Source organism: Pocillopora damicornis, chromosome 9, assembly GCF_964200805.1.
Source record: "Pocillopora damicornis chromosome 9, jaPocDami1.2, whole genome shotgun sequence".
Taxonomy (NCBI): Eukaryota; Metazoa; Cnidaria; class Anthozoa; order Scleractinia; family Pocilloporidae; genus Pocillopora; species Pocillopora damicornis.
Window position 1 is genome coordinate 22,816,748 of NC_142678.1, and position 22,740 is coordinate 22,839,487.

The 22,740-nt window shown below is 37.5% G+C and overlaps 3 protein-coding genes across 4 annotated transcripts in view; 2 read left to right on the forward strand and 1 right to left on the reverse strand.

Annotated features, from left to right (window-relative positions):
• LOC113675867 (vacuolar protein sorting-associated protein 41 homolog) overlaps window positions 1–6,130 on the forward strand; it is a 21,092-nt gene extending 14,962 nt beyond the window's left edge. Inside the window, exons 29-40 of the mRNA XM_089181611.1 lie at window positions 210–269; window positions 751–828; window positions 933–987; window positions 1,577–1,641; window positions 2,038–2,113; window positions 2,319–2,380; window positions 2,648–2,722; window positions 3,534–3,577; window positions 3,900–3,955; window positions 4,381–4,425; window positions 5,044–5,123; window positions 5,681–6,130. Coding sequence (XP_089037737.1) covers window positions 210–269; window positions 751–828; window positions 933–987; window positions 1,577–1,641; window positions 2,038–2,113; window positions 2,319–2,380; window positions 2,648–2,722; window positions 3,534–3,577; window positions 3,900–3,955; window positions 4,381–4,425; window positions 5,044–5,123; window positions 5,681–5,767 — 783 coding nt within the window. The 3' untranslated portion in view covers window positions 5,768–6,130. The remainder of the gene's footprint in view (window positions 1–209; window positions 270–750; window positions 829–932; window positions 988–1,576; window positions 1,642–2,037; window positions 2,114–2,318; window positions 2,381–2,647; window positions 2,723–3,533; window positions 3,578–3,899; window positions 3,956–4,380; window positions 4,426–5,043; window positions 5,124–5,680) is intronic.
• Window positions 6,010–16,211, reverse strand: LOC113675876 (enhancer of polycomb homolog 1). 2 transcript variants are annotated; one of them, XM_089182854.1, is made up of 15 exons: window positions 15,815–16,211; window positions 14,340–14,499; window positions 13,711–13,793; window positions 13,241–13,306; window positions 11,881–11,976; window positions 11,393–11,506; window positions 11,140–11,288; window positions 10,295–10,472; window positions 10,158–10,198; window positions 9,920–10,031; window positions 9,507–9,596; window positions 9,220–9,368; window positions 8,964–9,110; window positions 8,113–8,571; window positions 6,010–7,746 (listed from the first exon to the last, which is right to left on the reverse strand). In XM_089182854.1, exons 1-15 carry the CDS (start codon window positions 15,962–15,964, stop codon window positions 7,668–7,670), a joined length of 2,073 nt encoding a protein of 690 aa, XP_089038980.1. In that variant the 5' UTR covers window positions 15,965–16,211; the 3' UTR covers window positions 6,010–7,667. The 2 variants fall into 2 exon arrangements, with proteins under 2 accessions (XP_089038980.1, XP_027048277.2); XM_027192476.2 differs by having other exon boundaries at window positions 11,393–11,509.
• Window positions 16,212–17,802: 1,591 nt separating this feature from the next.
• LOC113675916 (uncharacterized) lies at window positions 17,803–22,297 on the forward strand. Its single transcript, XM_027192523.2, has 5 exons — window positions 17,803–18,024; window positions 18,309–18,729; window positions 19,143–19,246; window positions 19,822–19,923; window positions 20,983–22,297. The coding sequence occupies exons 2-5, from the start codon at window positions 18,365–18,367 to the stop codon at window positions 21,069–21,071; spliced, it is 660 nt and encodes a 219-aa protein (XP_027048324.2). The 5' UTR covers window positions 17,803–18,024; window positions 18,309–18,364; the 3' UTR covers window positions 21,072–22,297.
• Window positions 22,298–22,740: the final 443 nt, after the last annotated feature.

The window sequence follows — 22,740 nt, forward strand, 5'->3', positions numbered from 1 at the left end:
AACTAACAGGAATGTTTCAATCATAGCGGAGTTCAGGTGTAATATTTTGAATAATTTCCACCGTTGTGAAAAACTGCCTTCAAGTAAGTTTACTGTGAAGGAGAACTTTAAAGCTGATTTCTTATGGTATAATTTTAGCTGATGTAAGGAGTATTTAAGGTTATTGCTACACTGAAAGACACTTTCAGAAATGGCTTTTCTTTGTTTAGTATCTTGACTCGCTCTTCGTGAAGGATCCACAAGCCGGAATGGATTATCACGAACTACAGGTATAAGCATTTTAATATACCTTTTTGCTACTGCTTTCGTTTCTTTGTTGTTGGTAAATCTAACATAAATCATAAGCTAATACCATGAACTGCGATCAACTGATAGAGCTATGTTTAGTGGAGTGTCGAAAGTTATCCACTTTGTTCTGTAATTGGTCCAGAAAACTTGCGCCATCCTCTCAACCAATGAAATGGTTCACTCTTTTATTTACTTATAAAAAAATAATTTGTATAAAACGGTTAAAACGCGGGGAACACCTGACTCTCTCTAACGCTAAGGGCGAGAAATTTGTGCGCGATAAAACGAGCTGGAAAGTTATATCAGAGATTCTTTTTGGTATTTGCGCGAACCGCTCACCCTCAAAGAGTCAAATGGTTCAGGTGAGAAGCTTTTGTTTAGTTACCTTTAACGATTTTAGAGAAGATAAGAAACCTTATCATAGCATCGAGATAATAATCTGGTGCCATATTGTTTTTTCAGATTCCTCTTTATGCAGAATTTGAGCGATCAAAATTGCTTACTTTTCTGAGAAACAGCAATTATTATCCTTTGCAAAAGGTAATTCTTTACTTACAAGAACTACTTTTACTATTTGTTCGTTGTAATTCACTTCGATCATTCAACTACAACTTATCTCCATTCCACAACCGAATCTGTCTTAGGCTCTAAACGAGTGTGAACAGAGGCGCTTGGTTCCGGAGATGGTTTTTTTGCTCAGTGAGTATAGAGTTAGATTAAAACTTGTAATTATTTAGAATTGCAATGCTGCTGTTATTTATTATTATTAAATCCACTTCTTCGCAAACGAGTTTAAAATGGAGTCTTAAACAGTTTAATTTTTTAGTTCGGTCTTTGCTAATAATACTAGAAAAGGCTGTTCAATTGTCCTAGGACTGAGACAAAGGAAACAATCTCTTTTTCTCACGAAGAATCGAACCTTAGACCTTGGGACCTTTTGGTGTATGGTTATTTTGGCCCATACCTGGTTCATATCTGACAGGGATCTTGCATACTGCGAGGATCAGCAATGTGGAAAGTGTTATCTGTGTGCATGGATCCGGCAAAGAAAACTTCATGGAGTAGAATTTCTCCCAAAGCCTTTTACAATTTCACTCACAAATTTCCATTTTTAAGAACGTGCATGTCTGATTTTGAAGAAGGAGACTTATTCAGGAAAAACGAGTCCCAATTTCCCTCGCATAATGCCAAAGAAACTTTTCAATACAATCCTGCTCGTTGGAACGTATCTTAATTTTTAGAACTTGCAGCCATGTCGTTTATTACTTTTCATCTTTCTTTTACTCAGGTCGCATGGGAAACAACAAGCAAGCTTTGCAGTTGATAATTCAGGAAGAAAATGATGTAGAGAAGGTACGTCTCATGAAAACATGTGTGACTAACAGTTAATAATTATTCACCGAAGGGGAGGCGAATAGTGGTGGATATTTACCTCGGCGCTTCGCAGCTCGGTAAATATCCACCTCTTTCGCCGACCGTGAGATGAACAATAGTTTAAGTATATGCCAAAAAAAAAAGTTTATTTCTGACAATATACCAAAAAATAGTCGGAGATTAAGTTGTTGACGCGCGATTTTGTCTCTTTGGCTTCTTGGAGGTGAGTAGCACTTGCTAATCACCTCTGAACCAGCCAATGAACGCGCGCGAAAAGCATTATTTATCTGTGTGGTAGATACTAAAAGTTCTCATTGGTGTGAGGTGATTTGCAGTTTGTAGTGTATGAATAACATGATAGTTATTGATTGACAGGCAATTGAATTCGCCAAAGAACAAGACGACGAAGATTTATGGGATGATCTGATCAATTATTCTCTTGACAAACCAGGTATGTCACTGTTTTTGTATGGGAGCCTGAGTTGAGCCTCCGCACTCCGTTCTTCTGTACGCACCTACTCTCATCTCCTTATTTCATCACGTGCACAAGACACAAAATTATTTATATTTTTACGTCCTTTCTCAGTCGGGATAATCATATTGGAACCTGAGGTAAAAAGCAAATATTTTAAAGAATATAATTTTTTTCTTTACAGAGTTTATCACGGGGCTCTTGCATAATATCGGGACTCATGTTGATCCGATCAAACTCATAAAGGTATGAATGTTTCAAAATCAGTTTGTCTCAGTATCAATAACATAGTGTCAGTTCGATGAACATTCCTAAACTGCGTCGTGTAGACAACCAGTGTTGTGTCAATTTAACGCAGTCCTCCTCCAATGAAAGCTGACACGATTCATGGCTTATCTGTGTTTAGAGCAGACCTTTCTTTAACCAAGACTACCGCTTAGCTGAAAGAAAACGAAAACAACTGGTAATCAGGCTATACTTGACTCGGCTACATGCTTTCTTTCATAATCTTAGAGGATTCCTGAGGGAATGAAGATTCCTGGTTTGAGAGATTCATTGGTGAAAATTCTTCAAGACTTCAATTTGCAGGTAACTGGCCTGACTGAAGCAGTACTAACAAGTTTTGGTTGCGTTAGCTCATCTAACGTGCACAACTTCGAGTTGCGTTGAAGTAAAATTTCATACGTCTTTCAGTGTTATCCGTTTTAGTTTAGGCTGCTCTGGTTTCCCTTTTGTGTTCGGCTTGTCAGTAAACTACTATATAGAGGGGTTTTCAAGTGTGTGTCGAAAGTAATCAGGAATTGCGTTGCAGGTAATTTAATGTTAACAACTGGGTTGAAAACGTAAATTAGCCACCGTAAAGGGTAAAAAAGCTGACGTTTCGAGCGTTAGCCCTTCGTCAGAGCGATTGTTCGATTGCTCTGACGAAGGACTAACGCTCGAAACGTCAGCTTTTTTACCCTTTACGGTGGCTAATTTACGTTTTCAACCCAGTTGTTAACACTAAATTACCTGCTATACTCTCCCACCGACGCAGCACCACAGTTTCTTTAGAAACTTACCCCTTTATTCATTAGGAATTGCGTTGGTCTCGGTGTGACCCAAGAAATTCGCGCCCTTCTCTCGACCAATCAAATGCAAAACTCAAAACAATCGGGACTTGGTCATTCGCGTTTTCCCGCGCTGCAAGCGATTTCGTTATGTTCACTTTGGATTCTCATTGGCTACTGATATTATAAACCTTTGTTCTAATTGGTCGCAGTGATTACTTTGGTTTTGCGACACTCCATTGAAAACTGGTTTAACTTGATTTATCACCAGAGTAACTTTCATGTACAAGTAATAATTGCTTAGTTTCATGATACGTGTTATTCAAACTGAAGCGGTGTTTTATTTCTAGATCTCTCTTCGTGAAGGCTGCAAAAAGATTCTCGTCAAAGACAGGTGAGATAAGAGGCTTTATCCTCCATTATATAAAAAAAAATTTGGTGTTATATTCATTAAACCAATTAGTTCATTCGTATTTGAAATTGAAAAGATGTGAAACTTACGATCAGTTGGTCACCTACAATATTCAATGTTATAAATTTCTTGCATGGGTTTTACACGAGGAACGCGTTACACGCTGCTGTATGCAGGACATGGAGGTGATGTCGTTCAAGTAGCTAAGATCATGCTTGAAACATTTCGTATTACTCAGCACCGCGTTGATTTCACTGAGGGAAATGCTGAAATCCAGTAATGTGAGCTTTTCTCCTCTCTGCAGCGTGTCTTTGCTACAAAGGTTGAGCAAGGTTCAGCAAAGGGGAGTGTCAGTTGACGGTATGTATCCTGCAGAATAATCCTCAGACTCAGCCTGGATTGTTTTTTATTTTTTATCCAGAACGCTTTGCCAGATCGGGCTCAAACCCTAGTTTGAGTCATTCTGTTGTGTTATTGTAGTAAGACCCTTCACTCACAGTGACTGTCTCCACCCAGGAGAAGTGGGTGCCTGAAGACTCTAACAGAATCGCGAGGCAGGGATAAGCTCCGGCTTGTGGGGGAGGCTGGGGGGAGGGGGATTAGCTTGAGAGAAGCCTGACTGTACCTTTAATTTTTCACCTGTGTATTAAGTTGCTTCGTGTTTATAGAAACTGGGAAAAGCCTCGTCAGTTTTTGAATCATTTCCGTATACAGGCCCCACATGAACCTATAAGCTGGCACGATTACTGTTAATCTTATTCTTATGTGTGGTTTTGTCGTTGTAGATGAAACAAAGTGTCCCGTTTGTCAAGGAGCAGTTATTGCTGAAGGTTAGTGCCACAACCCCCCTCCTGAAAAGAATAATATAAAAAGAGGAAGAAATGAATGTCCCCTTTTTGGTATGACTGCTTATCTTTTCTTCATTTGTTAGGTAACATTTGTGACTGTGCATTCAGGTTCTGGTGTCTCTTAATCTTTGGTTGAGAATTCCCATCTGCTCTACCTCTCTTTCCATTGTGGTTTCTTAAACGAGAACACTACAAATGTTAGAACAAAACGTGATCAAGCTAAGATACTGAATTCCGTGCATATGCCTTACATTGGAGGCAATTCCTCACTTGTTATCTGTCTCCGTGAATTAGTGTTTTGTGAATCTTTTAATGTTTTGTGGAGAATGAGTTTATGCGGCATAGAATTTCTGAGAAAGCTTCCTTGGCGACACAGGGTTTTTTTTTCCTTAGTTTCTCCTCTGATCTCCGTAAACAAATTTGATAAAAAATATTGAAATAGGTCTGTAAACGCTCTAAAGAACCCAACTTTATCTTGTCTAGTCTTGGGGGTTGACTTGTTCCTTATCTTTACTTTCATCCGCTGTGAAAGTCTCGTCGTTTGCACCACTGGTGTACTAGTGATATCTCTTTTGACAGGAGAATGATTTTGTTTTTCAGATACAAAACGAACCTCACATGTTGTGGTTTTTTTCTGTAAACATGTTTATCATGAAGATTGTTTACCAGCTCGTGACGTGGTGAGTAATGATCAAGTAAAGATATCAAAGGCAGTGTTTGGCACTGCATTCGTGACAAATCATCGGCCGTCAGATATGCGCAGACGGCCGCACCATAGCAAATGAAGTGTACAATCAGGACTCTCCCATCCGTCCCTATGCAGGTTTGGGTGGTACCACGTATAAACCTAATTCTGCAGCTGGGTTTTTTGCGCAATGTTGGGCTTCCTGAGGCTTGATTATTCAAGTTTCCTTTTCAGCTTGTCACATTGGAAATCGAGGTGCTTGTACGAATGAAGATAAATTGCATCTGCTCAAGCAAATGAATATTGCTTTCATTGAGAACAAAGTTACTGGGTTTGCAAATTGACAAGAGGTTGAGGTTTAGCTGGTATAAGTTGCGCTAACAATAAAAGACACTGAGAGAAACAGGCTTGTACAAGTAACCCTCAATCTACTTGTTGACGGTATTATGGTATTTCCCATAATGTTCTTTGCATGGCTATGAAAAAAAGCTACAGATGGTAAAGGGAGAAGACACAAGTGCACGCTAATATAGGTTACTATTTGCTTTGTAGGGTCCGTTTTGCCAGATTTGCACAGCGCATAGCCAAGTGAAGAGACTGCGTTCCCGTCACGTGCAGAGAAATGAAGCAAGGCCTTGATTGGCCAACCATCCCAAGAGATTGAGATTCTAGGGCTCACAACTTCAGAAATTAAATTTAGAATGATGCTATAACTGACAACCCCCACCCACTCGTTAATTATGAAAATCCCTTCATTTAGAGACGACAGAAGCTGCTGTCCCCGGCAATCGTGTGTTCGTGCACCTCTCGAGGAAAGGCCGAACAGAACAGTAAATGAACCTAATTATATAGATTTAATTCCCATAATTTAAGACCCGCAGTGAGTGTCATGATTTTATTGAGTGTCATTGATTATAGCAGCCAATCGGGACCAATACAAAGTAAACTGGAAGAAAAACCAAGTAAATCCGCGAAGCAAGAATAAACTCTCCCATAACAAAACTGAGTAGAGCAAGGCTAATTGGGTCCTAGTTTACTTTTGACACCATGAGTCGAACATTCAATTTAAGAGTGCGTTCTTAGTTATTTTGGAAAAAAAACTAATGTGCGCATGCAGGTGTATTGCCAGCCATTTGCAGGGAGCAGTGAATGATGCACCTCTGGCAGCAGTTTGATTTCTCTGCGTCCCAGGCAAGCAGTGAGACAAGCTAACATTTAATCCTGGCTTGCAAGAACTTAGACCCCGCTGATAAACACTTCGTCATTTGTTTGGTCATCAGCAATTTTTATTGTACACAAATACATTAGAAGGAAATAAGAAAGGGGCACTTGTACAAAGAGTGTATTGGTTTGGACATGGCGGATTGCTTTATAAAATATACGACTTTGTTTCATCTAAGGAGAACAATTGAATTCAAACTCTGCTTGTCTACCGAGTACGCACAACAGAGTGTTAGCTGTCAAGATCCAATTACGCTAAACAGCTCATCAACGCGCACAATACATGTTAATTCTCGTAACCTAGTCAACACAGTCAAATGTATTGATGATACGCAAATAATCTTCCTATAATTTGTAATAAATAATGTTTTAAAAAATACAGGAACATCGATCGGGTTTTATTAACTTTGTACACTGATCGGTTCCGTACATAGCAACACAGTTATCGCCCACTTTTCGCTTGAAGTTTCATATTTTTTTAGCCGCCGATGTTTCAAATTGAGGAGGTTTTAAAGAAACGAGGCATCACTACGTGCAACACGAGCAGGATGTGGTTGTTCTTCACTAAATTCATACCTCCTTGAGTTTGTCGACGTTTTCGAACTTTGAAGTTTAATGTCTGTTTTTTTTTCTTGGATGTGACTGAACGTTCTCCCTTAACTACAGCTTGGAAAGTAAATGCAGTTCCTTCAAAAGCAAACTACGAAACAACGTGATAATATACAAAACTATACGAAAAAAGCGTTCTGAAAGTGAACTTCAAATAATATACAAATTTTGAGCAAGATGCAAAAAGTCTCAAACTCATTTTTGCACACACAAAAACATAGCAACAACTTCCAATAGAGTTACCTTGTGCAAAACAATTTCGTCATTCAGGAGACCCAGTTGTGACACAAAACAAATGCTTGGCGTAGTTATGGCAAATATGCCAAATGAGTAACTTGTTGCACCGAGCGAAACTTAGCTAAAGTTAGAGAGAACGAACAGTGAAGTAGGTCAAGTTTATGCTGAGTTTGTTTCCCAAAAGTAAATACCATGAGTACATAAACGACTGCAATGATCAAGTGACTGAAGTAGGTTTGCTGTCCTGACAATAATCAGGGTCTTTAACACATTTATCCGCTTCCGCTTTTCCTTCGAAAATTCCAATGTACTAGACATTTCACGGAGTTCCAACGCTTCTACGGCCCTTACATGAGTATTTTGAAACACTCACTACACGACCAGTAATCTAGGCCTTTAACTTGGCCTCAAACCTGGTTAATAACTACACTAAAGTACGCTGCGTTGTTCCATTTAGATTATTCCACGAATATTACGTTGCGTTTGGTATTGTGTTGACTGAGGTTCCTAATCCATCCAGCAGGGCATCTGCTCGATTTGCATCTAATTCCCTGAAAAACAGCAACAACAAAAACTGTCTTGAGATGGATGTACATTCTTCTATGTTGAATAAAATGACTTGAGAGGAGCGAAGAAAGTCTCAGTGTTGATTAAAACTGTTGCAAAGACCGACTTAGCCTGTTCCACGCTCTCGTTCAGGAATGACAGGCTAGTGAAAATGCGAGTTACTTTTGCCACCGAAGCTTGCGTGGTAGTCTTTTCCGTTTGCCTTCTGAAAAGACAGTTTAAGAGGTAACTAGCACTAAGCCTCCCAGCCCCCCCTCCCCGCGCCCACGCTCAATTATCTGCCACGGTGAGATACCCTAATATGACCTCATTTATTAGTTTTATATATCAGAAACTTTAAAATTGCTTACATTTGTTCAACGCCAGAGCTTTCGGCAGCGTTCGCTCTCGACACAGTACCGGTTGACGGCGAAGAGTTGTGAGAGGTGGGTGAAAATGGCGCGCTTCCCCGCACCAAGTTGTTCGTGACCGGAAAGTTCAAAGCATAAACCGTCTTCATGGGCGCTGTTGAGTATGCGGCGTTTTTACTAAGCAACGTCCCCGTGGTGTAGCCACCTTGATTTGATAAAGGTCCATTTGGTAGCGAGCTACGATTCAGAGTTGAATGCGTAAAGTTTGGTCCTACCACCCCGTTTGTCGGGGTGGGATTGAGCGAAAATTTCGACCGTTGTTGCGTAGAAAAGCTTCTGTGAAGGCGAGGTCTTGGTTCTCCACTTTGCTTATTGGAAGGCGGAGATTCCGACGACGATGAAGACGAAAATGACGAGAGTGATACTTGTGCAGGCGGTGATTTGGGTCTGAAGTGCAGTCTGAAGATAAGAAACATATACGAGTAAGACAAAAGGCACGTTCTAGCAAATACTGAAATCATTTTTTATCACGACAATTAGTTGGGATATGAATATCCAACCACCTAAGGCTATGCTCTCGACAGGGTTAATAGCTTTTTTGGTATTAATCATTCAAGAAATTCTTCAACACCTTCGAAGTCAAACTTTCCGGGGCCAAGGTTTTTCTCTCGGTTTCATATAGGAATGTAAATAGAAAACTTAACTCATTTCCCGTGAGCAATACAGTGGCAAAGTTAAGAACACTTCGCGATGTTACGATTGTAAAAAGCATACATGCAACATCACCGACAGTATAGCTTAAAAGCACGAAACTTAGGTAAAAGTTAATGTAAAAGAGACTAAAAACTTACAACGATGGCTTCTTCCAGCCTGTTAGGTGGTCATATGGAAATAAACCATTGGGTAACGAGAAGGACGATGACGGTAAAGCGTTTAGACGCATGTCTAACTCGTCTAAGTCTTCCGATAAAGGACTGTAGCCCCGATCCATATATATCCTACACAAAAAAGAAGATACACGTACAATGTGTTATACACATCCCTTTGCGCATGTGGACCAACAGTATTAAGAACATCAGCACACAGAGAGTGAGAGAGCTGCCTCACCTTCCACCTCGACCCACTCTCCTCCGCGCAAATCCAATGACTCTCTGCGGCGATGATATTGATGTACAACTGAAACGAAATCTCCTATCACCCAAACCACCTTCGGAGGGATCTACCCATGGCAGCGGCTCTGGCATATCGAATCGAGGCTGAGGAACAACAAAGGAAATAACTTTACTCTTTGGATTAAAAACATCAATTAGGGTAGTTCTGTACCATTAAAACATTTACTTATTCATGCAAAAAGAATGTTCTTGCGTTTATTAGGAATACTCGAATCAACCAACCGCGATGTATCTGACGCCAAGCTTTCTTTTAAATGCGAATCTACCATCAGGGTCTTCTTCATCATCTTCAGGTTCTGATGGAATATCCACCTGGTTGATTGGAAGAAAAGTAACCCAGTGATGATTAGCAAGAAAATACCTCAGTTCCAAAGAGAAAACACCTAAGAACTCGATAACTAGATTGAACACACAAAAACAATCGAACACAAAACAGTTAAAGGTATATTACACTTGTCACGCACGTGGGACTAAGAAAAATCGACGTCAACCATACAGATTTTAACTACAGCTTGTCCTGATTTTGTCTAAGTCAGATATTCTTCACTCCTTCCTGTATAGCTCAAGAACTGAATAATTGCTTCCAAGCTGATTCTAAAATCAACTATACTAGACAGTCTAGTACGTTTCCTTACTGGAGGCGGAGAGACGTGAATTGGCTCCTCATCATCACTGAACAATATCTGATCTCCAGATGGTTGAATGTGAGGTGCCTTGGCAGGGTGACTGAGCTTAGGCCTCTTAATACTGCAGAAGAGTTTGACACATTTCAACTATATTAGAAATTAAATAATGAAAACAACAACAAAAAAATATTTTTATCTATGCTCTCAAAAGTTACATATAGTTAGTCATCAAATCTGACATACTTACCCTATATCACGGAGGTATTCATCGCCTACTCGTGCCCTTTCCTAGGAAAAAAAGAAGAATGACACATGTATATTAGGTTATTAACATACTTTTTATAGATGATGCATGTAGATGAGTTTAGGAAGAAATCTTTTTACCTGTGCTCCTCTTCTCCATAATTCGTGATCCCTCTCCCCTCCTGTACCTGAGCCAGGTGTTACATTCTCACCATAACCTGCTGATGTTGGCACAGTAAGATTGGTGGCTGGAGGTTGATATCTGATCATATCCATACACTGTTGAAGGATCTGACCTGCAAAATCTCCAGCAGCATATCTAGAATATATAAAATGGAATTAACATTAGTGCCAATTGAAAAGAATAGTCAGATATTCTGTTATTAAAAACAATTTCTCTCTGGGTTTATTATAACGAATTCCAATACCTGTAAGTGTTGCTGAGAAATTTGATTAACACAGACTTATAATCAGATTGGGTATGGAATATCCCATAGATTCTATTAATGAATAAAATATCTGGAATTTGAATCTGTTGGGGAGCTACATAATCAAATTCATATCTGTTTCTCACAGCCTTAGGACTTAGTAACCCATCTGATCAAATCTTATTATGGTTTCCATAGCAAAGAGTAACTTTGAGTAATATTACTCTATGGATGGGACGTCAATCAATCATGAACTACCCCAACATTTTGTCAGATCACATCTTCCTTACAGTTTGCAAATACCCATGAACATTCTTGGTGGAGAGATGCACCATCAAACTCACACCTTTCCCAACAGCACTACACAGTGACAACAGAGCTAAAACCTGGATCTCTTGATCTACAGTCCTACAGAACAACCACTGAGGCTACCATGACTGCCACTTGGTAAGCAGAAACCTTTAGAGTCTATATCCTCTCCCATTTTAAAATTAAGATCTTTTTATTTCCTCTTGAAAGTGTGCTTGGCCTGGTTTGCCACAAAAAGTGATATTGTACCTTTTCTCAAACACTTGAATAGTAAGCTGCAGATGTTCCTTTTTTGACTGCTCTCTCCTCTTCACCATATCCAATATTGTGCAAGCTCTATTTAAATCTCTGCGAAGCTTCAGCATTTTTTCATATGAGGCTTCATCATTCTTGCGATTCTGCAAAAACAGGGTGGAAAAGTTATATCAAAGGTTTAAATAACACCACACAGCACAAAGTATCTTTAAATGAAACACTTTCAGTTAAACTGACAATTATCTACCTTTCTTGTTTGCATCTTTTCAGTTCTTCTTCTAAATGCAACATATGGATCACTAGCAGATGAGCCATCCCTCTTTTCTCCTTTAAGCTGTGGGGTCAGTGATATCACCAGATCCTTCTGAAACAAAACAGTATGCAAACATGAGGATACAATGAAACGTTTGCACAATCATCACCTGTCAGGCAATGACAATCTAGCCTCAGCATCTGTTCCTTCCATTAAAAATCTCCATGCTTTTCGACTGAAACTCTGAATTTTAACCTTTTGACAAAACATTTTGCCTCAAATCCCTCAATATTTGTTGAGCTCTCACTTTCTTAAATCTTAGAATACACTTGAAACTCAGTTTGACATTTATATTTCACTTCCTGTGGTTTCTTTATTTTCTTTCTTTTTTTTTGTAACCATTTTATGATTCAAGTTGCCAGCCAACTACTTTCAAAAAAGTTGAACTTGGAGGACTGAAAAAGATAATGTCAGCCCCATACCAGCTTTTTCCGTTTATTCATCCAGTACTCATAGAGCGGCTTTATTATATCACCCCCTTCTTTCAACAATGACTTGGCTTCATTCAAAGACACCACCTGAAAAAAGAAAAGAAGAATTACACAAACTGTTCTTCATAATAACTTTTCACATCATTTCTGTAGCTTTGGATGGACAAAATAATCAAAAAGAGAGTTAACTATTTAGAGTTGCTTATTAGTGAGCTTTCTTCTCCTCACACCTTAACTTCCCATTTTGCAATTTTGCCAAATTATTTTTGACTCAGTTTGATCTGATGTTACATTTTTAAAATATTCATCTTTTTGTTCAAAATCAACAGTATACTACACCTCTAGGAACAAACACAAAACACAAAATATGAAGTTCAAGACTGCATGTGGCTACTGATTTACATGTAGCACAATTTTCATAGCATTGGAAAGAGCTAAAGGTTGTATAATGATGGTAGAAGGAAGTGTTGTAGGAGGTTTGTCTCACAAGCAAATCAGAAAACCTGCCACATCCCACAGATTAACAAGTACCTTGTTATGCTAAAAAAGATGATTTAAGAATGTAGTGACTAATTGACACTCAACCAATAATTTAATAGTAACAAATAATCAAATTAACAATAATCATAGCAATGACTGCAATAGTAATAGTAATGATAATTTATAGGGGCTAGCTCAAGTACTTCCCTGTTCCTCTATCGGTCTATCCTTAAGGCTCCAATTATGATTAAACTATGCTTCTTTTAATTTTGCTTATTAATTGTTAATCAATTTCTTCTTTCATTGAAATTCCATTCTTGTGACACTTTTTTTTCATACAACAAGGCATTCTGCATTAAAGGATATTCCCCCATTCCACTGTTCCATCATTCCATCAAATAAGGTCACCTTGTTAAACTCAAGGTATTGTCTTTGAGACTTTGCTGGTTTTACAAATTTAACTGCTCTTTGGGGCATTAGTCGCCAATTGAAATGTTAAAATTCTCTCTCTTCAACAAATAAAATTTTTCTTCAAGGTTTCCTTGATGTGTGAATCAAACCTATTTTGTTATTTCTGCAAGGAGAAATTTCTTTTTTTTCACACACCATCCTGAATTTATTGTGAGATTTTTATTGTCTTCAGTAGTACTCCAAAACAAACAATAAGTAACACCAGGAAACATTGGATCAAAATTGGGTCAAGATTGGAATTCTATTGTGACCATCACTCACTTACCTTGATGCCATATATGGCTTCGCCTCTGTTAGGAGTCAGTAGCCACAAAACACCCTATGTGCTAGTTATTTTCCAAGTACTGTATGTCACTATCCAGAACACAACACAACATTACAAAAATGTCATTTAAATCACCTGGTTTCCTGAATTTCTCTCCAGCTGGTCAAGAAATTGTTCAAATCTAAATGGAGTCAGCAGCTCCTATGACAAGAGAAAAAAATTCAGTTTTTCCTTTCCAAACAAAGAAAAAACGAACTCCATCACTGTGCTCTGTGTAATCAAACTCCACTACCCAAAGGATTGAAGAACTTGTTGATAAACAAAAAGCAAATATTTGCAAAGCAAAGGAGTAAAATCATTAAAATGAGAAAAGAAAGATCTCCCCCTCCAGCAAGAAAGGCACGAGACAAAAGATGGAAAAGTTACCTTGTAAATGAATAGTTACTACTAAGGCTGGATCAAAAAGTCCACAAATGTCATAAATAGATTTTGACCTCAAAAGAACAAAATTTAGGGAATGAAAGACATCATGTGTCAAACACATCAACGTCATGCATTCAATGCATAACCTGCTTGAGTAATTCAGTGTGGTTACGTAATGTTACCTTCTTTTTATTGAAGTTCTTCAACCACTCCTCATCTTCAGAATCCATATCATACTCAGGCAGTTCCTCTTCAAAATTGAAAGCTTGAAAGAGAAAGATTCCTTCAATTGCAAATAATGTCAAGGAGATCATCACTAAATGATGTTTTCATAGTGATCAATTTAACTCCTTTACTGCCTGTGTGACGTACTGAGTATATCACACATGTACCTATATGACACACTCAGTACATCAAAAGTTAAAGGGTAACAATCAAATTTCTGATACTAAATATATAAAACAACTTAGCCTCTAAAGCTCAAAACTAGTAAATATTTGGAAAAATAATAAGTCAATTTGCATTGGCAGAGGACCTCTCAGTGGGGTTGGCAGTTAGTGATGGTAAAAGAAAAAACTTGAAAATAATACCACAGTTTAACTGGAGACCTTTGCAAGTAAGTAGATAGTGCAAGATTTAGAATTAACATCATATTCATATCAGTACAGCCAATTTTACCCCAAACCTCTTTTTCAAGGTGGAAGAGAACACCCTTGTGAGGACATGGCTTGGAGCGAGTTCTAAGCAAATGACAGAGTCATGAATAATTCCAACCAATAATTATTCCCTTGCATAGTTCATGCAAACAAACCTTGGACATGGATGTATTGTTTTGGCTGTTTGAAGGGATCATGGTAAAGAAATTCAACAACTTTATCTTTGATTTCCTCAGTGTCTGGAGTTGGTATCACCAGCTGCTGAGTATCACCATAAACCTGCTGTGCTGAGATTGCTCTCTGAAGATGGTGTTCCTAAACAGAAAGAACAAATCTGGCTGCTTCACTTCCTGTTTCTTTGTCCAAAAAAAAATCAATGTACACTATACTTTCTTAAAAAAGGAAACCTCCATAATGTGGACCTTTTCTAATAAAGAGTAGTACCTCTAAATTGCAGCTCCAAAGAGCATATAAGGTAGAAAATGCGAACACTTTTGCAATCAAGTAATGATGGCTGGTGTATTATACAATTTCCTGTTTGGAGTTTCATTAAAGATAAAACTTCATAACATATGTTTCCTTAAAGAAAAAGACTCAAAAGCTTCTTACAGGAATTTGAAAACTTTTAAGGCTTAAATAAGCACAATATAACCATTCTTAAATATTCTACTTGTTACCATTTGCTTCTCGTGACACTATCAAAAGGGGATTTTCAAAATTTAAGCATAGTTTGACTTTTTCCTGCCAAACATTGCATTGTAGTCTGTTTTTTTTTTTCATAAGACAGTGTCCTCATACCACATATTAAAAAATTAAATACATGTGCGTGCATGTAATGTCAAACTTAATCCAGGAATATTCAAGACCATTTATTAATTCAGGTCCTATTATCACTTCTGATAAATTTTTAAACAAAAAATTTTAATTCACTGCTTAGAGATTCTACGCAGATAAATTTTAAAATTCAAAAAAAAATTATAATGATTAAGGGATAAATTACTGGATCTTTGACACAAAGTAATCACAATCAATTTAGAGGTAAATTTAGAAGTACTCTTCACAACAATCCATTTAAAATCCAGATTTACAAAAATTTAATTCAAATGGTTTCATCAACTGTTCCCTTAAAAAAATGTCCCCATGGCAGCAAATATTTTTTCAATTCCATCAAACTTAAGTTTTAGAAGCCAGTCTCTACAACACGTACTTGTAAGGCAAGAAAAAGGCCAACGCATAAATTTCCAAAACGTAATAAAACTTCCCATCGCACCAAGGTAAAAGGTTTTAAGACACAAGCAAACGGAACTTCAGACCTTAATTCGAAAATATTTTTCGATCGCGCCATTTAGAAGCTACTTCCGCATTTTGCAGACATTAATATGATCGTCCTCGATCACATTCAAAAATGGCGGGTTTACGCACACATATCACGTGAACAAACTTTAAGTACATTTCACGAAGCTTGTAAACTCGAGAAATCGTTCAAAAATAACGATTCAAAACATCATCAGTTTTCCTAATCCGATGTTTCGATTAGGAAGTGAAAATAATTTTTTGAATGTTACTTGTACATCATCTCCTCTAAAAGAAATGAGCATAATACTGCGAGTTGACAACTTATTTTACTCACAGTTTCTTCTTCTTTCTCCATTCCAGTAGGCATTTGAGGTACGGCACGATTTATTGCGCTGAGTTCCGTCAAATCGGGTAGTTCCTCCGCCCGATACACTGGAAGAGGCTTGTTGGAATCGAGCTGCCGAGCTCTGAACGACTTACTCATCTTGACGCGCTCTTAAGTTCCCAAAGCGGCGCTCAAATTTAAAAATTTGAAACACTGCACAAAGCGTGCAGGTTCAAGAAAATTTTGAAACTTACTCTAGGGAAATCGATTTAAAGCATTTTGAACATTATGTCCTGTCAGGTCGTCTTTTAAGACTGACTTTGACAAATTTTCTTCTTGGGATCCCATTTTCTAGGATCCATCATGGCGGTAAAAACGCTCATAGGAGAAATATGTCCCAAAATGCAACACGGTCGTCCCTGCGCGCGCATTGTATTGAAGGGCGCTAGGGCGTAACCAGCTACTTTTGTTCCTCTTTTTCACCTCGTGTCATAGATGCGACCCGGTTATGTATGAATGTAATCCAATTTTATCCGCAAAACTTTTGTTCCATCAATATTTTGAATATGGCTGGATTTTTTATCGCTCATTCTAGAATTGTGTTCAAAATAAAGCCAGATTGAGGACAGCTCGCCTTGCGTAAGCAATTGTACTCTCAAAAATAAACCTTGTGTTGAATATAATAATCTATAACCGTAAGTGGACCTCAGACTCCTAAAAGCAGAGACAGAAATCTTTTCAAACGCAAGAAAGAATTGAAGAGGATAATGAAAGCCATTTCTCCTTGTTCTCCTTTGACATATTGAGTATACAATCCTTTTTCAAGATAATTGCAAGGGTGTGAAATTTAGACAAATATTTAGTACTGGCTGCATTTGACCTTTTGGAAAACAAATTAAAAATAATCGGGTCACAGTTGTCTCCGACACAGGGAAAGAGGCAATTAAATATTTCTTTCACTCAAAGCTGGTATCACACGAATATCTAACAAATTTGATTTATTCTACGATCATTTGCACGCATGTTACGGTGGCTCTCTCTTATTCCCCTCATTCAAATATCTGGAAAGCTGAATCTTCTGGGCCCAAGAAATCTTTATGTAAGAAGCTGAAGGAAGTCTTTAACGACAATAACAACAACAATAGTAACGTATTGAAAATAACAATGATAAAAGTGATAACTGTACTTAAACAGCCTGGAGTTTTTCTCTTTGTAATATTCATAGGGAAACCATAATAAGCCAAACTTTTTTTGGCATGGACCATGAGAAAAGTTATGAGAAGGAGTGGGCCGGGAGGGGAGGGCAGGAGAAGGGGGGGGGGGGAGTGAATCTCACTGAGTTATCTCAAAGATCTCCGTTTTTGATGGTCGCTTAAATTTTGTTTGTGTAGAAATGTCGAACTTGAACTTAATTTTTCTCAAGAAAAATTTAGAGGGTCAATGTGCATTTATCTCTCTAGGGAACTCGCCAAATATGATTATTTTGAGTTCAATCTTCCTTTATATTATTTTTTCCCCTCGCCATACCCTTTTTCTGCTGAAACAATATTGCGTTTCAGCAAGGGGAAGGGGGTTCAAAGGTTTGAGCTTCGGCGGATTTGGCCTCAAAAAAAAAACTCACCGATGGAGGCCAAGATTAAGCGAATTTGCAGATTAAGAAATGCATGCCAAGGATTACCGATAAGCTCATGTCCTGACTCGGATTCCAGGCTCTCTAGAAGATAGGTATACCTCGGTGAGACTTGACGGCTTGCCTGGATTTGCATACACCTAATTACCCCCCCCCCCCCCCCTCCACGTCTCTCACCATCACCTGTTAGTTAAGAGCTCAGTTCAGTCTACTTGGCACTGAGTTTAGTCACGGACCCATTCGGCTCCTGGTTTAGTAGGTGACTTTATTGTCAGGATGGGCAATTACTCTTTGCAAGTCAAGAGATCAGTGTGTTTGTAAGCGCGAATCAGGTTTGAATTTGATTGGCTTCTAGACGAACCCATTTCGAAGGGGATTATGGTACAGAAAAAGCAAAACAACATTGAATCGAACCACCGAAATTGTATTAATGACCCTCTCATAACTTGAAGTCTGCTAGTTTTTCGAAAAGTTTCGGAAGAAAAAGTTTTGAAATGATGTAAGGTATAGTTCAAAATATTTACTTTAAGATCTCTACGACACCAAGGAGCTCCTTCGCAAGAAGAGGAGGAACGTCGCGTCACGTCAAGTGAGTTAAGTTTGGATTAATATCTGCGAAAGAAACGCACTTTATTTCCTTACTAGATAACTCGAACAATCTCATCCTAGAAATACATGACAAGAGCTTGCGTCACTTTTTCATCTTTTTTCTTCATTATGCAACATACAAGATTGCGATTAGTTCACACGAATAATTTTCCTTATGATAAATGCTATGCATAGTTTAAAATTTAATTGGCCTACATGATCAAGTAAAATCGAGGAGAATTCTAATGTTTTTAGTTTTGGATCATTATTTATTTCTTCTTCCAGTACCCTGGCTATGGCACATATTTTTGTAGCTTGAGTAGTGCTGGATTTCACACAAGATGTCAGAAAACGTGGAGGACTTTCCACTTAGACCTCCTCCTTCCTATGAAACTACACAGAAAGTGAACAATAACACCGACTTGGAAAAGCAAGACATCGTCAATCATTTTATTGAAATTTCCGACTATTTTGAATTTGAGGATCCTCCACCATACAAGGAAAAAGAATCATCGAGAGTTTGTGAAGACACCAGTGGATTCCAGTTTGTCTTTCCACTTATAACACGTCCTTGGAAAAGATTCTTCACTGTATGTCTGAGAGGCCAGTGCAATCTTGCTCCTGAAAATTTTGGCCAGAACATGACATACTATCAGCTGAATTATTCGTGGATTTTGTTGATTGTTGTTATTGTTGCTGTCGTAGTGTAAGTATAATATAAGCCGGACACCTTTACCCAGCCTCCGTATGTAGATTTATGTTTAAGTTTGTGACCTCAGTTTTCTTCGTTTTCAGGAGGAAAAGTGACTAAAACTGTGAGAGCCTTAATCCAAAAGTTTGAAAAGGCAATAAATCACATTTTGCAATGGTTTGATGACCCATGCATGATGTGGGTAGTATTTAGAAAAATTTTGTAAATCATGGGCCAAAAATTTATTTCATGAAATCAGTATGGGCTTACCAGTATGAGAAAGGTTGCTTTTTTGACCAATCAGAGTGCATGAAGATTGAATCTTGGTGAGGTCTGGAGTCTGACATAAGTGTATAATGATATGTGAAACAAGAATGGGGATTTATTTTTTTGATGTCTTGTCAACTGTTTAACTATCATGTTCTCAGGACTGATTCAGAGGATTTAAACTTTTGTGTTCTTTGGACAAGTTTTTCAGTCCTTCTGATCTATGTGCTAAACATGGTTGGGTTCTGCCCCATCACTTTGTTAGGTAAGCACAACTGCTGTCCCAAAACTCCGAAAGTGATAACCAAACTGCAATCATCATTGTTGTCGTCATTGATATTGTCATTATCATCTATTGTTATTATAATAAACAAGTAGGCACATAGGTCCTTACATATTGATACTAATGATAATACCCCGTTCAGCTGCTCCAATCTGTTCCTTAAAACAAGTCAGAATTGAAGAAATTATTTGTGAACTTTATTTCAATAAATTTTCTTCAAAGTTGGAGAATTCTTTCGGGGAAGGGGGGGGGGCTTTTTTAGCTATGTCCACAGATGCATATAATTTGGCTAAATTTATACAAATTCTTTTGTTGGCACCTAATTAATGATACATGTTATTGTTGTGCATTTACACATATCCATCCTAGTGGGCTTTTTAAAAAAAAAAAAATTTATCTTTTCATTTATGTTGTTCTTGTGTAGATTAAAGGCCTAAACTCACAGGAGAATATGTTTGTGAAGATACAAATAAAGTTGTGGTGAATGATTTACATGGATGTGAAGTCGAAGTATCATTCTTTTCATTTTTAGTAATTTTTGTCTAACTGTATTTCAGGTCAGAAGCTGTCCCTTTCAGAACAGTTAACAGCTCTGGTCATGTTTCAACTTCCTTTCTATGGTTTGCTTTCAGGAGCTGTACCTTTAATATTTTATATTGGTAAGATCCACTGTCATTTTATTTTTTGAACTTCTTTTTTTTGTGATTTATTTATTTTTCATCCCCTATTACTTAAACCTTTAACTCCCAAGATCTGATTCTCAATTCTCCCCTCTAGCTGCTATATATTTCCTTGTAAATAAGTTACGAGAATTTGATGTTGGGTCAAGATAACAACTCCTACCTGATACATTTGAGTATTCTCATTACCTGTTTGCTGGATAGGGCATAGATATTGTAGGGAGAAGTTACTTGTTAATCACTTTGGGGAGTTAAAGGGTTAAATGGTGTACACAGTGCAGTGGTAAATTAATTATAGTGTTCCTGGTCCTAGCCTTCGCCTGCAGCTTATGTGTTGTGGATTAGGACACTAAGCTAGTAGGCACAAAACAGAGAGGGAGAAAGCAGGTTGAATTCTTGAAATCACTTGTGGTAACACAGGCTTTTCTAGGGTCAAGGGAGTAAGTTTTTTAAAGAGGCTGTGCTTCTGGGTCGTGGGTTGGTGGGGGGAGTAGCACAAGATAATTTGATTTCATCAAATAAGTTGATAAATAATGTAAATTGGCCACCGGAAGGAGTTTACAAAGCTGACATTTCAAGTTCAAGTATCAGAGCAAGCAGAGGATTTGTGAGTTGTTGTGGCTATTTGCTCTGACAGAAGGCTAATGCTTGAAACTTCAGCTTTACAAACTCTTTACAGTAGCCAATTTACCTTATTTTATTTATCAACTCAGTTTATAAATTAAAACAAATTGTCTTGTAGAGTCAGCCTGCTAAATCCTCTCAGACTTGACTTCCCTTAAATGTATTGTTTTAACCCTGACCTTATGCAGGTTTAAAGGAAGAATTTTTATACTCCATACACCAGCCACATTTTTGTCTCTTTGTTTAAATTTTTATATTTATCTTTGTTAGTGTGGGTGTAGATCTCTATGTCACTCTTAACAGTCAGTATTTTTCTTTTTCAGCTCCATTTGCCTTTTTGTGATTTTCTTATATTTTCCTTTGTGTGAGTGTAGATTTCTATATCACTCTTAACCATCAGTGTTTTTTTTTCAGCTCCATTTGCCTTTTTTGTGATGATCCATGCATGTTTGACACCAGTGAACAAGGCTGTTACATGGATTAGCAAAATTCACCACATCTGAATGGAGAGTTGCGGAAAATTCAGCTTTCTTTTGACTTAAGCAATAAATGAGGGAATTCTTTTTTTTGCACCCAGGTAGAAAATTAAACATGGTGCAAGTATGGGAAGGGATATTTGCAGTAGTGAGGGTGTTCAAGTGTTTTAATCAAACCTATGCCTTTAATATTATTTATCATAATTGTTTTAATAGATGTAGGATAATTTATTTTACTTTTTAAGGTGTTGCTTAGTTATAGATATATTTAAGAGCGCTGATCTGTATAATGGTGCGTTAGTGGTAAGTTTGGACATCTCTTTCCCTGCTTATTCCTTTGTATGTTTGAGTAACAAGAAATCTGAAATTTTTTTGGGAATTTGTTGTTGTTGTTGTTGTTGTGATGGACTAACCTTGGAAAGAAGAAGTGTTAGTAGTATAAAAATTTAGAAGAGAGAGAGATTTGAGCTCAAAATTACTTGCAATTAAAAGTACAATACACTTGATAATTCAGCACAAAAAATGTTTGAGTACTAATATGATTTAATTTGAAAACAATAATTGTTGTTATTTTAAATTCCTCTCTAATTTTTCAAAGATAACTGCATAGATATTTCATAGGACAAAATTTTCAATATCTCTTTGGAGCACTCACCAGAGATTCTATGTCCAAAGTTGGATACTAAGTAATTGATCAGACTGATATACTTATTTCTGACAAACTTAGAAATAATGTAAGCAAGGTTGGTCTTTGTTGGAAGAGTTCGCTTAAAACAAACTCAAGGTGTTTTGGTAGTCATAAAGTGAAGTATTTTAAGTACTATGCACCTGTTGCATACAGTTATACATACTGGTAGCCTTGACAAGAGAATGATCTTGTTGATAATGATTGACATTCAGTTTGTGATTCATTGTCACTTAACCCTTTAACTCCCAGAAGCGTTAACATGTAACTTCTCCCTAAAATATCCATATATTATTTAGCAAACAGGTAATGAAAATACTCAAACATATTGGGTACAAGTTGTTATCTTGATCTAACATTAAATTCTCACAACTAATTTACAAGGGAATGTTAAGCAGCTGGATGGGAGAATTAATTATATCATATTATCTCGTATCATGTTGGTTGAAACTGAGCCAAACTCAATTGAGTTAATGAATTGTGAAATATGCAATAATTTGGTAAAATGCTCCCTTCTAAATGGGAAGGTGCATGTGATCAACTTCTTAATAAAGATGTGAAATCCAGACTCAGGTCCTACTACTTTTTCTTCTCTGAGCTTTTAAACCACTGAGAAATCTTGTGTTATAAGGGTGTTAAGGATATATAGGTTACATAAGATCTTCAATAAGCTGTTTCTTTTGAACTGGGATTTCCAGCTGGTACTCAATGAAGGATAGAGTTGTGATGTACCTTACAAAGTCAGATGAGTGCAGGGTGTCTCTCAATCATGCTCAAGGTTATTTGAGTATTCTGTGCAGATTAATTTTTACTGGGTTTTCATTTGAACTTTGGTTCTCTCAGTTAACCTTCCCAAACCCTTGCAAATTTTTAACAAAAAGAATTTTGATCTGTGTGATTTTAATTTTGTTGACTAATAACAAGTTGTAAAGCAGGATACAAACAGCTGAAAAAGTAAGATGATGATGTATTCCTTCACGCCTTCAGTTAGCAATACTGACCCACATAGTT